Genomic DNA, 13,201 nt, shown 5'->3' with positions numbered 1-13,201 from the left:
GCTGCTACTGCTAACAGCCAATTTTATAGACAGAGAAAGTATTTTGTGTTCAAATAAACTTTAATTACCAAATCATTTTTGCTAAATCCAGTCCTTCTTTCTTCCCTAGGGGTATCTAGCTTCATCACCATCACAGAAGGTAGAAAAAGATGGAATCACAGGGGCAGAGCACAGCTTCTCTACCTACCCTACCAAACAGTACATATTCACTTACCCCACCAGGTTTTTCTCAACTCCAAATACTGCTTTAGGTTAAGTGTATTCTGCTGCCAAAGGAAGTGTAGGTTTGAGTCTAAACAGGTTCTGAAACAGATTGTGCAAAACCTCAGGCCTCCTTGCTTTCTCAGGAAGTTCCAACTGTGGCAGAAATGAAGATGGAACTTCTCAAGAATAAACAGTTTTGGCCGGGTGTGGAGGCTCACACCTGAAATCCCAGCACTTTGGGAGGCCAAGGTGGGCTGATCACGTGAGGCCAGGAGTTCGAGACCAGCCTGGCCAATATGGCGAAACCCCATCTCTACTGAAAATATAAAAATTAGACGGGCATGGTGGCACACACCTGTAATCCCAGCCACTCAGGAGGCTGAGGTGCGAGAGTCGCTTGAACCCAAGAGGCAGAGTTTGCAGTGAGCCAAGATCATGCCACTACTCCAGCCTGGGTGACAGAGTGAGACTCTGTCTCAAAAAATAAATAAATAAATAGTTTCTAGCACTCATCCCCTAGATATCTCCCAAGTGTCTCTCTTCCCCTTTGGTCAAGGTTATAACTGGGATAATGATTATGACAGACTGGCTGGGTGTCAGAGGTACAGATTAAGGTAGATGGACTCAGGGTAAGGATAGCTACAGCTGTGTGGGGCTGAAGGTCTGTGGCACTGAGCTACTGGGGAAGGAGGGCTCTGTTTTCATTTTGACACACTGAGTTAATAAAGCACTTACTGAGGGAGCCAGAGCCCAAACTCTAAATGTGCTGTAGAAAAAGGGCCAAGTCATTGACTGCACCACTCCTTCAGCCAGAGGTAGAAACGATTTACTCTTCAGCGATCTGGTAGAGCCCCAAGAACAAGTTACATGTGGACAAAGGGAGGGAGAGGTATCATGGTGATTAATAAATTCAAACAAAGCTGAATGATAAGACCCCAGGATGGAATACAGTCTGAGAAAGGCCTGGGCAAAGGGAGGCAGAGGGACTGAAGGAAGTAGGTCAGGGAAGATACACCCATGGTAGCCTAGGAAATTGGCAGTAGTTGGTGGGTGGGGAAAAGAAGGGTTTGGCTGTGTGCCTAGCTTTCACAAGGTAGGGGATGAGGAAGATGATTATGATATTGCACAGAGAACCCAACACTGAATTGTGGGAGCTAGAGGTTGCTTGAGGCAAAGTAAAAAGGCTTCAGACACTTTCAAAAGGAGGCTGACCAAGGGCACGATTAGGGACTCCAGTAATGGACATACTAGAGGCCCTCGGGCACCTCAAGCCCTGAATGGGTCAGCAGCTCCCCATCCCAGAGAGCAAAGGCAGGCACCACTGGACCCCGAAAATCTGTCTGTAGCGTGTGAACCACAGAGACCTGGCTCACATCCACCAGGCTCAGCTTCTGGGCCTCATACTCCAGCAACAGCCCCACCTTCTCTGGCTGCCCAATACCCTCAACTGGGGCTTTCTCGTTGGCCAACATGGTGTACCACTTGCGCTGGGCATAGGTGAACACCCAGGAACGATCATCAACACCAATGCAGCTATCCCGGGACATGTCCACATCTGCCACTCCTATCCGGAACTGCTGGGAGCGCTTCACTGTCACTTCCCAGTAGTGTCTGCCACTGGTGACCGCTGTGTCTGCCAGCACCACTGCCCACTCCCGGAAGCGCTCCACATTCAAGGCCACCTTGGTAGGCTCCAATCCCACCAAGCCATATTTGACACCCGTGTCATCTCTGAAGAGTGCCAGGCTGCTGTGGGCGGTTTTTTCTTCCAGTTTGAAACTGACGCCTGCAGGCAGAGCAAAAAGACGGGATAATAACAGGGGCTAGAACCCTAGGGCTGGTGATATATTCAAATCTGAGGCAGGCAGTCATGAGACACGAGCAACTAGGGAAGAGTCAGAATGCCAAGCGGGCAAGAGAGTCGCGAGCTCGCTTTACTATGGATAGCTCAAGGAGCTGAAAAACTCGGATTGAGGAAGTCCCGGAATTTAAAGAAACCAAATGGTGTCACAGGTTTGGAATCTCGAGACCAAGGCAGGTGGGGAAGGAAAAGACCCGAGAGGGTTGGAGTTGCTTCTCGGAGTGGGGTCTGGGAATAGACGGAAGCCATTCTGGAGGTAAAAGAGTAAAAAGAGATAACCCTACCTCTCTGGGCCTCTGTGGAGGCAACTCCCAATCGTTTGGCTCCCCAGCGGCACAAGCGCAAAGAACGTGCAAAAAGCAGCGCCATCTTGCGCCTTGGATGAACCGGGCACGCCTCCCGCTTACAGACTCAGCCATCTGCCCGCCTGCTCCCCTAGCACGTGGTGCGCGAGGGGCGGCCGCGCAGTGTTATGACGTAAGTGACGCCCGGGGGAGGGGCGCCGCCACGTTAGTGGTTTCTGTTCTGTTTCTACCCGCGGTTGATGCTCCTCATTCAGTTTTTCTGCGTAGACGAACGTTGCTCACATTTGAACTACGTAAAACTTTTAGAGATATAGTGTAGCCAGATGCTTAGAAGTATAGATTTTAAAATTAGACAGTACTGTAATTAGCTTTGATCCCAGCTTCACTGTGTGAGTTTGGGCAACTCACTCCACTTTTCTGAGCCTTAGTGTTCTCATTTATAAAATAGAAATTATATACAGACCTTAGTAATAATTAAGTGAGAATAATCTAGGCCGGGCGCAGGGGTTCACGCCTGTAATCTCAGCACTTTGGGAGGCCGAGGCAGGCGGATCACGAGGTCAGGTGATGAAGACCATCCTGGGCAATATGGTGAAACCCCGCCTCTACCAAAAGTACAAAAATTAGCCGGGCATGGTGGTGCGCGCCTGTAATCCCAGCTACCCGGGAGGCTGAGGCAGGAGAATCGCTTGAACCAGGGAGTGGGAGGTTGCAGTGACCCGAGATCCTGCCACTGCACTCAAGCCTGGTGACAGAGCAAGACTCCATCTCAAAAAATATATATATAATATAATAATAATCTAGATATATAGGCAAATAGCAACCATTGGGTAATTCACAGTTGTTTATAATTAATAGTAAATACATAAATACCGTTAATGTTGATTTTGTATGTTCAAGGCTAGGAACGGATGGTTTAACTCAGCATTCAGTTTTCTGAACTTAACTAAAAGTAGCAATATTTTGGTTCAGGGTATGAGGTAGGAGATTATGGACAGCCTATATTTAACATTTCGATCTGCATTCCATTTTATTTTATTTTTTGAGACAGGGTCTCATTCTGTCACCCAGGCTGCATGCAGCACAGTGGCGCAAACACAGCTCACTGCAGCCTTCATCTCCGAGGCACAAGCGATCTTCCTGCTTCAGCCTCCCGTGTAGCTGGGACCACATGTGCACGCACCATGCCCGGTTAACTTTTTTGTAGAAACGTGGGTTTCACTTTGTTGACCAAGCTGTTCTCGAATTCTCAGGCTCAAGCCATCCTCCCACCTTTGCCTCCCAAAGTGCTGTGATTACAGGTGTAAGCCACTATGCCAGGCCTACATTTTTTTAATCAGTCCACTTCTCAAGGTTCTGCTGGCCAGTGCAATAGCAACATACATCCCACCCCTCAAAAAAGGATTTTAGATATATATTTTTAAAATGTATTTAGATATATATTTTAAAAATGTATATTTTGAGACAGAGTGTCACTCTATCACCCAGGCTGGAGTGCAGTGGTTTGATCTTGGCTAACTGCAGCCTCTGCCTCTGGAGTTCAAGCAATTTTCCTGTCTCAGCCTCCTGAGTAGCTGGAATTACAGGTGCCCGCCAACCACACCTGGCTAATTTTTTTTTTTGAGACTGAGTCTCACTCTGTTGCCCAGGCTGGAGTGCAGTGGCACGATCTTGGCTCACTGTAACCTCCGCCTCCCGGGTTCAAGCAATTTTCTTGTCTCAGCCTCCTGAGTAGCTGGGACTACAGGCGCATGCCACTACGTCCGGCTAATTTTTGTATTTTTAGTAGAGACGGGTTTCACCATATTGGTCAAGCTGGTCTCAAACTCCTGACCTCAGGTGATCCACCCATCTCAGCCTCCCAAAGTGCTGGGATTACAGACGTGAGCCACTGCACCTGCCTAATTTTTGTATTTTTAGTAGAGACAGGGTTTCACCATGTTGGCCAGGCTGGTCTCGAACTCCTGACCTCAAGTGATCCACCCACCTTAGCTTCCCAAAGTGCTGGGATTACAGGCGTGAGCCACCACACCTGGCTTCTGGCCTAGATATTTAAAAGCCTAAATAATTAACCAAAAATTCTTCCTCCTCTCCCAGAGTTGTAACTGCCTTGAATGGTGCACATGGCCCTAGTTCAGGCCACTGTCATCCTTGGCCTTAAGGCTTTCTCATTTCTTTTATTTATTTATTTTATTTTATTATTTTTTTTAAATTGAGACCAAGTCTCACTCTGTCACCCAGGCTGGAGTGCAGTGGCACAGTCTCGGCTCACTGCAACCTCCACTGCCCAGGTTCAAGCAATTCTCCTGCCTCAGCCTCCCAAGTAGTTGGGACTACAGGCGCCCACCACCACGCCTGGCTAATTTTTGTATTTTTAGTAGAGACAGGGTTTTGCCATGTTGGCCAGGCTTGTCTCAAACTCCTGACCTCAGGTGATCTGCCCGCCTCTGCCTCCCAAAGTTCTGGGATTATAGGCATGAGCCACCATGCCCGGCCAAGGCTTTCTCATTTCAATGTAGAAATGTGAGTAGCTTCTAAGCTGATCTGCCAGCTTCTATCTGTCTGCTTCTAATTCAATGTCAGCATTACAGTCAGACATGCAACCTCCCTGCTTAAATCTGTTAATGTGCCTGCCTCAAATTCCCTTGCATGGTCACAAGGCTTTACATGATATGACTGCTGCCTACCTTCTTTGTTCATTTTCACAAAACATGATTTCTTCAAGGGTTCACAGGGCCATTGCAGCATAATTCACTAGGTGCCATGATTGAAGTCATACAGGATGTTCAGGAAACAAAGGAGAAACCTCTGATTTAGTATATTTGAGAGTGGTGGGAAGAGACTTCCCAAAAGCCATAGCTATGGCTTGAAAAGCAGAAATGGTTAAGCAAGTGAGGGAATCTCATGAATTGCAACCCATATTCAGCCAGTTGCTCAGAAACCATGGAGTCCTTGGCTTGTCTGTCTCCTCTCACATATCTGATTGTCACTGAATCCCTATCACATTCCCCCTACTCCTACCCAGCCCCCACCATCAACTGCATCAGCTTTCTAACTTGTCTCCATTCTCTCCAGTGCTGCTGAGTGAAACCTATATCACCCATTAGGTTGTTGTGAATTCTTTTTTTTTTTTTGAGACAGAGTCTCACTCTGTTGCCCAGGCTCAAGTGCCGTGGTGTGATCTTGGCTCACTGCAACCTCCGCCTCCCAGGTTCAAGCGATTCTCCTGCCTCAGCCTCCTGAATAGCTGGGATTACAGGCACCCGCCACCACGCCTGGCTAATTTTTTTGTATTTTTAGTAGAGACGGGGTTTCACCATCTTGGTCAGGCTGTTCTTGAACTCCCAACCTTGTGATCCACCTGCCTCGATCTCCCAAAGTGCTGGAATTACAAGCATGAGCCACCGCTCCCAGCTTAGGTTGTGAATTCTTAAGAAAGGTGATTAAATACTGTGTTCTCTGTGCCCCAGGGCCTTAGTGTTCCCTTTACCACAGAATATGTGCTCATTAAAATGAATGAGTATAAAAGGAGAGGGTGGTTGGGCATGGTAGCTCATGCCTGTAATCCCAGCACTTTGGGAGGCTGAGGTGAGAGGATCACTTGAGCCCAGGAGTTCGAGACCAGCCTGGGCAACACAGGGAGACCCTACCTCTACAAAATAAATTTTAGAATTAGCCAGGTGTGGTGGTGCACGTCTGTAGTCCCAGCTAATTGGGAAGCTGAGGCATGAGGATTGCTTGAGCCCAGGAGGTCGAGGCTATAGTGAGCCTGGGCAACGAAGTGAGACCCTGTCTAAAAAAAAAAAAAAGTTTTGTTCCCACATTTTTTGGAGTGCAGTGGCTCATTCTCTCCACCAGTTTTTTTTCTTTTTTTTTTTCTTTTGAGACAGAGTCTGGCTCTGTCGCCCAGGCTGGAGTGCAGTGGCGTGATCTCAACTCACTGCAACCTCCGCCTCCCGGGTTCAAGCGATTCTCCTGCCTCAGCCTCCCGAGTAGCTGGGACTACAGGCATGCACCACCATGCCTGGCTAATTTTTTGTATTTTTAATAGAGGCGGGATTTCCTCATGTTGGCGAGGCTGATCTTGAACCCCTGTCCTCAAGTGATCTGCCCCTCGGCCTCCCGCTTGGCCTCGCCACCAGTTTGGAGTGCAGTGGCCCATTGTCTCCACCAGGGGTCAGCATGGCCCAGACTTTTCAGTCAGCTAAATAACATGAGAAGAGAGCTTAGGGATTTCCTTCAGCAAAGTCCTGCTCTGTCAATACTTTGCATTTTGGTAGTAATGGGAAAGTTCCAGGATTGTGTTTTTGTAGGATTTCCCCTTTAGTTCCTGAGAGAGCTGAAGCAATCACTACACATCCCTCACACCATCACTTAAGACACATCCATTACTTTATTCCTTATCCAGGGAATAGCCTTGCTTGTCATCTCTTGTATTATTTCACTTTTACAGGCAGACCATTCATTTGATAAACTCACCTTCCTCATTCAGATGATTTAGCTGCCTCGTTGCTCATTGTAATTATAATTCTTTTTTTTTTTTTAAACAGATTCTCGCTCTGTCACCCAGGCTGCAGTGCAGTTCGGCTCACTGCAAACTCCGCCTCCTAGGTTCAAGCAGTTCGCCTACCTCAGCCACCCAAGTAGTTGGGATCACAGATGCATACCACCACGCCTGGCTAATTTTTTGTATTTTTAGTAGAGACGGGGTTTCGCCATGTTGCCCAGGCTGGTCTGGAACTCCTGGCCTCCAGTGATCCGCCCACCTCAGCCTCCCAAAGTGCTGACCACACCCAGCCTATAATTCTTAACTTTAATGCAAAATAATTAGAATATGATAGAATTTTACTTAACAGACAAAACGGGAAAGACATTGAGGCAACAGGAACAGCTTAGACTAACGCACTGGGTTATGAAATTTAGAACAGAGTATTGAAAGGAACCACAAGGAACAAAATATTGCCAGAGTCTCATGTTGGGGAGACAAGGAAAGCGGTTGGAAAAGTTGAGGCTGGATGATGAAGTGGCTTACATGCCATGAGATGGAGTTTAGACTGTCTTTCAGGCATTCAGGAACTGTTGAAGGGAACACAGAGAAGTTACAAATTATGGGTACCATATAAAGATAAAGCTGGCAGCAATATGGAGAATGAATTGGAAGGGACAAGACTAGAAACAGGGACAAACAGGGTCTGAGACCACTAAAGTTCTCAGGTGAAACGTGGTGCAGACTCAGTTAACTGAGAGGTAGAATTCTGGGAGCTTTGGTGACATTAGATGGAAGTGAGAGGATGAGGGAAAGTGTCAAAGCTGATTCATAAGTTTCTGACTTTCTGACTTAATAAGGGAATGCAGAAGGAGAAGCATGTTTGGATGAGAAGATAATCAGTTCAGTTTTGGACAGGCTAAATGAAATGTTCTATAGATATATGGATACACATCTCAAGGATGAGGTGGATGTAGATGTAGATGAGGTCATCCAAAGAGAGGGTATAGGGTAAGTAGGGAATAAACGGAAGGTACAACCCTAAAAAATACCGATACATGAGATAAATATAAAATGCTTAGAACAGAACCTGACCATAGTGAACATTGGTCTGCCTGGCTTAAAGTTGTATCTGACTCCCTAGGAAAAGAAAGGAGGAGGCAAGGTGGGCTAATCTCTTTATTACTTGATTTCTTGGATTACCCCATTTCTAATTCGTGGGAGTCCTGGCCTGATCCAAGTGCTGATTGGATCCCTTAACTATGGATGGGAGAAAGATGATGCACTCAGTGCTTGGTGATTGTTCTGGACTTTGCCAGTAGTCAGCAGTCAGCAAAGCATAACCAGAGAAAGAGAGAGAAGGGCAGGGGGTGGGGAGGGCCTCAGGAGCTAGCCAAAGGGGCTGCTGGGCTGGCTTGTGCTATGCTGGGGCCTTTGTCCTGCTGAAACTGTCCACACAATGGAGCTGGGTTACATGCTGACCTGGCATTCTGAGTATGGGGCTGGGATAGAGATTCTGTATGGTGGAAGCAGAGATGGATAGTCACCTAGTTCCTGAGGACTGCATCTCCATTCATCCACAATGAAATCACTAGAGAGGATGTTCAATATATGATAATAATAAATTATGTTTATATGTGATTCACACGTCAATTCATTTATACTTTGATTTTTTTTTTAAGAGACAGGTCTGCCTACATTGTCCAGGCTGGATTTAAATTCCTGGGCTCAAGCAATCCTTAACCTCAGGCTCCCAAATAGCAGGGACTACAGTCATGTGCTACTGCACCCAGCTCATTTATTTTTATTTATTTTATTTTGTTTTTATTATTTATTTATTTATTTATTTATTTATTTTGTGAGACGTAGTCTCATTCTGTCACCCAGGCTGGAGTGCAATGGCATGATCTCAGCTCACTGCAGCCTCCACCTCCCAGGTTCAAGCCATTCTCCTGCCTCAGCCTCCCAAGTAGCTGGGACTACAGGCATACACCACCATGCCCAGCTAATTTTTATATTTTTAGTAGAGACAGGTTCACCATGTTGGCCAGGCTGGTCATGAACTCCTGACCTCAAGTAATCCGCCTGCCTCGGCCTCCAGAGTGCTAGGATTACAGGTGTGAACCCCTGCGCCTGGTCTTTATTTATTGTTTTGAACAGTCTCCCTCTGTTGCCAAGGCTGAAGTGTAGTGGTGCCATAAGCTTACTGCAGCCTTGAACTCCTGGCCTCTGGTGATCCTCCTGCCTTGGCCTCCCAAAGTGCTGGGATTACAGGCATGAGTCACCATGACTGGCTATTTTTCCTTTTACATTTTATTTATTTATTTTATATATAATTTATATATATAATTTATTTATATATATTTACATTTATTTATATTTTTACAATCTGGCTGGATAGGCAACAAAATACTATTTTGTTTTCTTTTAAAGAGACACAGTCTCACTCTGTCACCCAGGCTGGAATGCAGTGACATAATCATAGCTCACTGTAGCCTTGAATTCCTGGACTCAAGTGAACCTTCCACCTCAGCCTCCTGAGTAGCTAAGACTATAGGCACGTGCCACCACATCCTCTAATTTTTAAAAATTTCTTATAGAGACAGTGTCTTGCTACGTTGCCCAAGCTGGTCTTGAACTCCTGACAAGGTAGTCCTCCTGCCTTGACCTCCCAAAGTGTTGAGGTTACAGGCATGAGCCACCACACCTGTCCAGCGTAGATTGTTTATGGAACTCAAACCTGATATATTCTTCAGGTCCTGATAATATGAGCTGGCTAGGGAGTAGCTGCAGTAAGATGGTGAGTCAGTCCTGGACATCCTTCGAGGTAACTATGGTAATCACATGGGACCCACTGTGGAGGAACACAGCAAGAAAAATAGCTCTGCCTGCAGAATTCCTAAGCTATATAGACCCACTTGCTCTCTATTACTATGGATTATGGTTGTATAGCACTCTCTGGGACTAAGCAATGGAACCTTCCTTACTGAAGTGGGAAGTAAGCTAGGATCACTGTCTCTGTCCTAAAGTTTGAAAGACTGATCATTAGTAATCAAGAGCTAACTCAGTTAAGTGTAGAGATAAGTGAGAATTCAGGGTGATTACTGCTAGGAGCCATTAAGATTTATAATAACTTTGTAATTACTCAAATTTGTTATTTTACAAATCCTTTCTCCATTTTCATAGTTCCTGTTGGAAAAAACTTCAAAAACATTTGTATACTTACTTAAGGCCAGAAGAAAAGAAAGGTGGAGAATCTATAGCTAAAAACATTTTGCAACCCCTGAAAAGAACCCCAAATATGAGAATGAAGCAGAATAATAGCAGAGGGGGGAACAAGTGAACAAGAAAAAAAGATGAAGATGAATTGGAGTGTGTCCTGGCATCACCCAGGAGGGTTAGACCCCAGAAATCCCCTTATTCCTAGGCAATTCTCCAAAGTCACCTTCCTTTGCAGATTTCTTTTCTTTTGTTTTTGTTTTTGTTTTGTTTTGTTTTTTAAGACAGAGTCTCACTCTGTGGTCCAGGCTGGAGTGCAGTAGTGCAATCATGGCCCACTGCAGCCTCAACCTCCATGGGCTCAGTGAACCAGGCTAAGGCCTGGTTATTTTGTGGTGTTGTTTTGAGACAGGGTCTCACTCTGTTGCCCAGGCTGGAGTGCAGTGGCACCATCACGGCTCACCGCCTCAGCCTGCCAAGTAACTAGGATCACAGGTGCATCCCACTTCTGAAGGGAGACACAGCCTTTTTTTGTTTTTTGTTTTTTGTTTTGAGATGACGTCTTGCTCTGTCGCCCAAGCTAGAGTGCAGTGGTGCAATCTCGGCTCACTGCAAGCTCCGCCTCCCTGGTTCACGCCATTCTCCTGCCTCAGCCTCCCGAGGAGCTGGGACTACAGGTGCCCGCCACCACGCCCGGCTAATTTTTTGTATTTTTAGTAGAGACGGGGTTTCACCGTGTTAGCCAGGATGGTCTCGATCTCCTGACCTCGTGATCCGCTCGCCTCAGCCTCCCAAAGGCTTGGATTACAGGCGTGAGCCACTGCACCTGGATTGTATTTGTTTTTTGTTGTTGTTTTGTTTAAAAAGGCTAGGCTAAGGCTGGGTGAGGTGCCTCACGCCTGTAATCCCAGCACTTTGGGAGGCCAAGGCAGGCAGATTGCTTGAGCCCAAGAGTTCAAGATAAGCCTGGGTCACACGGCAAAACCCCATCTCTACAAAAAATACAAACATTGGCTAGATGTGATGGTGCATGCCTGTAGTCCCAGCTATTTGGGAGGCTGAGGTGGTGGGAGGATTGTTTGAGCCTAGGAGATTGCGCCACTACACTGCAGCCTGGAGTCTCTCCTTTCTGAGACAGAGCAAGACCCCGTCTCAAAAAAAAAAAAAACAAGGCCAGGTTCTATGGCTCATGTTTGTAATCCCAGCACTTTGGGAGGCTGAGGTGGTAGAATCGGTAGGATGGCTTGAAGCCAGGAGTTTGAGACCAGCTTGGGCAACATAGTAACACCTCATCTCTAAAAAAAAATTTTAAATAAGCTGAGTGCAGTGGCACGTGCCTGTAGTCTCAGCTACTCAGGGGGCTTAGGTGGGAGGATCACATGAGCCCAGAAGTTTAAGACTGCAATGACCCGTGATCGCGCCACTGCACTCCAGCCTGGGCAACACAGTGAGACTACGTCTGTAAAAAAAAATAAAAATAAAAGGCTAGGCTAGTAGAAAACAAGAAGCATACTAATTGTATGTAAATCTATGCAAAAACTCAAGTAAGCTTTTGAGAGTTCATCTCTAGTTAGGTTTGAAACAGGCTGGCATTTATCTAAGTGGGGAGACTGATGTCAAAGGAAATGGGCTGAGGTTTAGTTCTCCATGGAATTCTTGTCGACGTTTGATGAAGAATAAAGGCAAGAGGATGGTAGCTGCAGATAAGGAAAGCTAGCCATTTTATTTGTCGTCTATAAGAGATTGAATTAACTGCCCTTTGCTGTTCCATCTCTTATTATAAGAGGCTACAGGATTGGTGGGTAGAGATAACCCGTTCCTGTTAATAAAACCCCATTGAGTGGCTTCTGTTTACTTTTTAAATTTTTTAATTATAATTTTTTTTTGGGGGGGGACGGAGTCTCACTCTGTCTCCCAGGCTGGAGTGCAGTGGTGTGATCTCAGCTCACCACAGCCTCCACTTCCTGGGTTCAAGTGATTCTCTTGCCTCAGCCTCCCAAGTAGCTGGGATGACAGGTGAACAACATGATGCCTGGCTAATTTTTTTGTGTATTTTTAGTAGAAATGGGGTTTTGCCATGTTGGCCAGGCTGGTCTCGAATTCCCAACCTCAGATGATCCGCCCACCTCAGCTTCCCAAAGTGCTGGGATTACAGGTGTAAGCCACCGCACCCAGCCAAATTTTCCATTTTTTTTGAGACAGGGCCTGACTCTGTCACCAAGGCTGGAGTGCAGTGGTGCCATCTCAGTCCACTGCAACCTCTACCTCCCAGGCTCAAGTCATCCTCCCACCTCAGCCTCCTCAGTAGCTGGGACTACAGGTGTGTGCCATTGTGCCTGGCTAATTTTTGTATTTTTTGTACAGGAGGGGTTTCGCCATATTGCCCACGCTGCTCTCTGACTCCTGAGCTCAAACAGTCCTCCTACCTCAGCCTCCTGATTTGCTGGGACTACAGGTGCATGTAGCTCCTGTTTTTAAGTGCTTTATTCTGTGCCAGACACTGTACTAGGCTCTTTACCTACATTATCTTATTTGATACAGAGGAAACTGAGACTCAGAAAGCTTATGCTAATCTGGCCAGGTGCAGTGACTCAGGCTTGTAATCCCAGCACTTTGGGAGGCCGCAGCGGGCAGATCACTTGAGGCCAGGAGTTCGAGATCAGCCTGGCCAACGTGGTGAAACCCTGTCTCTACTAAAAATACAAAAATTAGCCAGGTGTGATGGCGTGCACCTGTAATCCCAGCTACCTGGGAGGCTTGAACCTAGGAGGTGGAGGCTGCAGTGAGCTGAGATGGCACCACTGCACTCCAGAGTGAGACTCTGTCTCAAAAAAAAAAAAAAAAAAGCAAGCAAGCTTATGCTAATCTAAGCTAATCTAATCTATTCAACAAATATTTATTTACTGCCTTCTGTGTGTTAAGCACCAGGTTTGCACTGGTGAAAAATCAGACATGGTCCCTGCCCTCCTGGAACCTATATATAGCGGGGATAACTTGCCCAACTAGAAAGTGGTAAAGCATATATTGTTGTCACTGCTGTTTTTAATTAATTTGGGGTACACAGAATATTTTGTTGTTCATGATATCCTCTCCTCATTGGCCTATATATGGCTCCCACTTATTTGT

The 13,201-nt window shown here is 46.3% G+C and overlaps 1 protein-coding gene across 1 annotated transcript; it reads right to left on the bottom strand.

Moving 5' to 3' along the window:
* Nucleotides 1–41: 41 nt before the first annotated feature.
* Nucleotides 42–2,513, bottom strand: SPRYD4 (SPRY domain containing 4). Its single transcript, XM_002823402.3, has 2 exons — nt 2,350–2,513; nt 42–1,990 (listed from the first exon to the last, which is right to left on the bottom strand). Exons 1-2 carry the CDS (start codon nt 2,432–2,434, stop codon nt 1,452–1,454), a joined length of 624 nt encoding a protein of 207 aa, XP_002823448.1. The 5' UTR covers nt 2,435–2,513; the 3' UTR covers nt 42–1,451.
* Between the last annotated feature and the right edge of the window lie 10,688 nt (nt 2,514–13,201).

This window comes from Pongo abelii, chromosome 10, assembly GCF_028885655.2.
Source record: "Pongo abelii isolate AG06213 chromosome 10, NHGRI_mPonAbe1-v2.0_pri, whole genome shotgun sequence".
Classification (NCBI taxonomy): Eukaryota; Metazoa; Chordata; class Mammalia; order Primates; family Hominidae; genus Pongo; species Pongo abelii.
The sequence above is the reverse complement of the archived record's forward strand: the minus strand, read 5'-3'. Positions and strand labels throughout refer to the sequence as shown.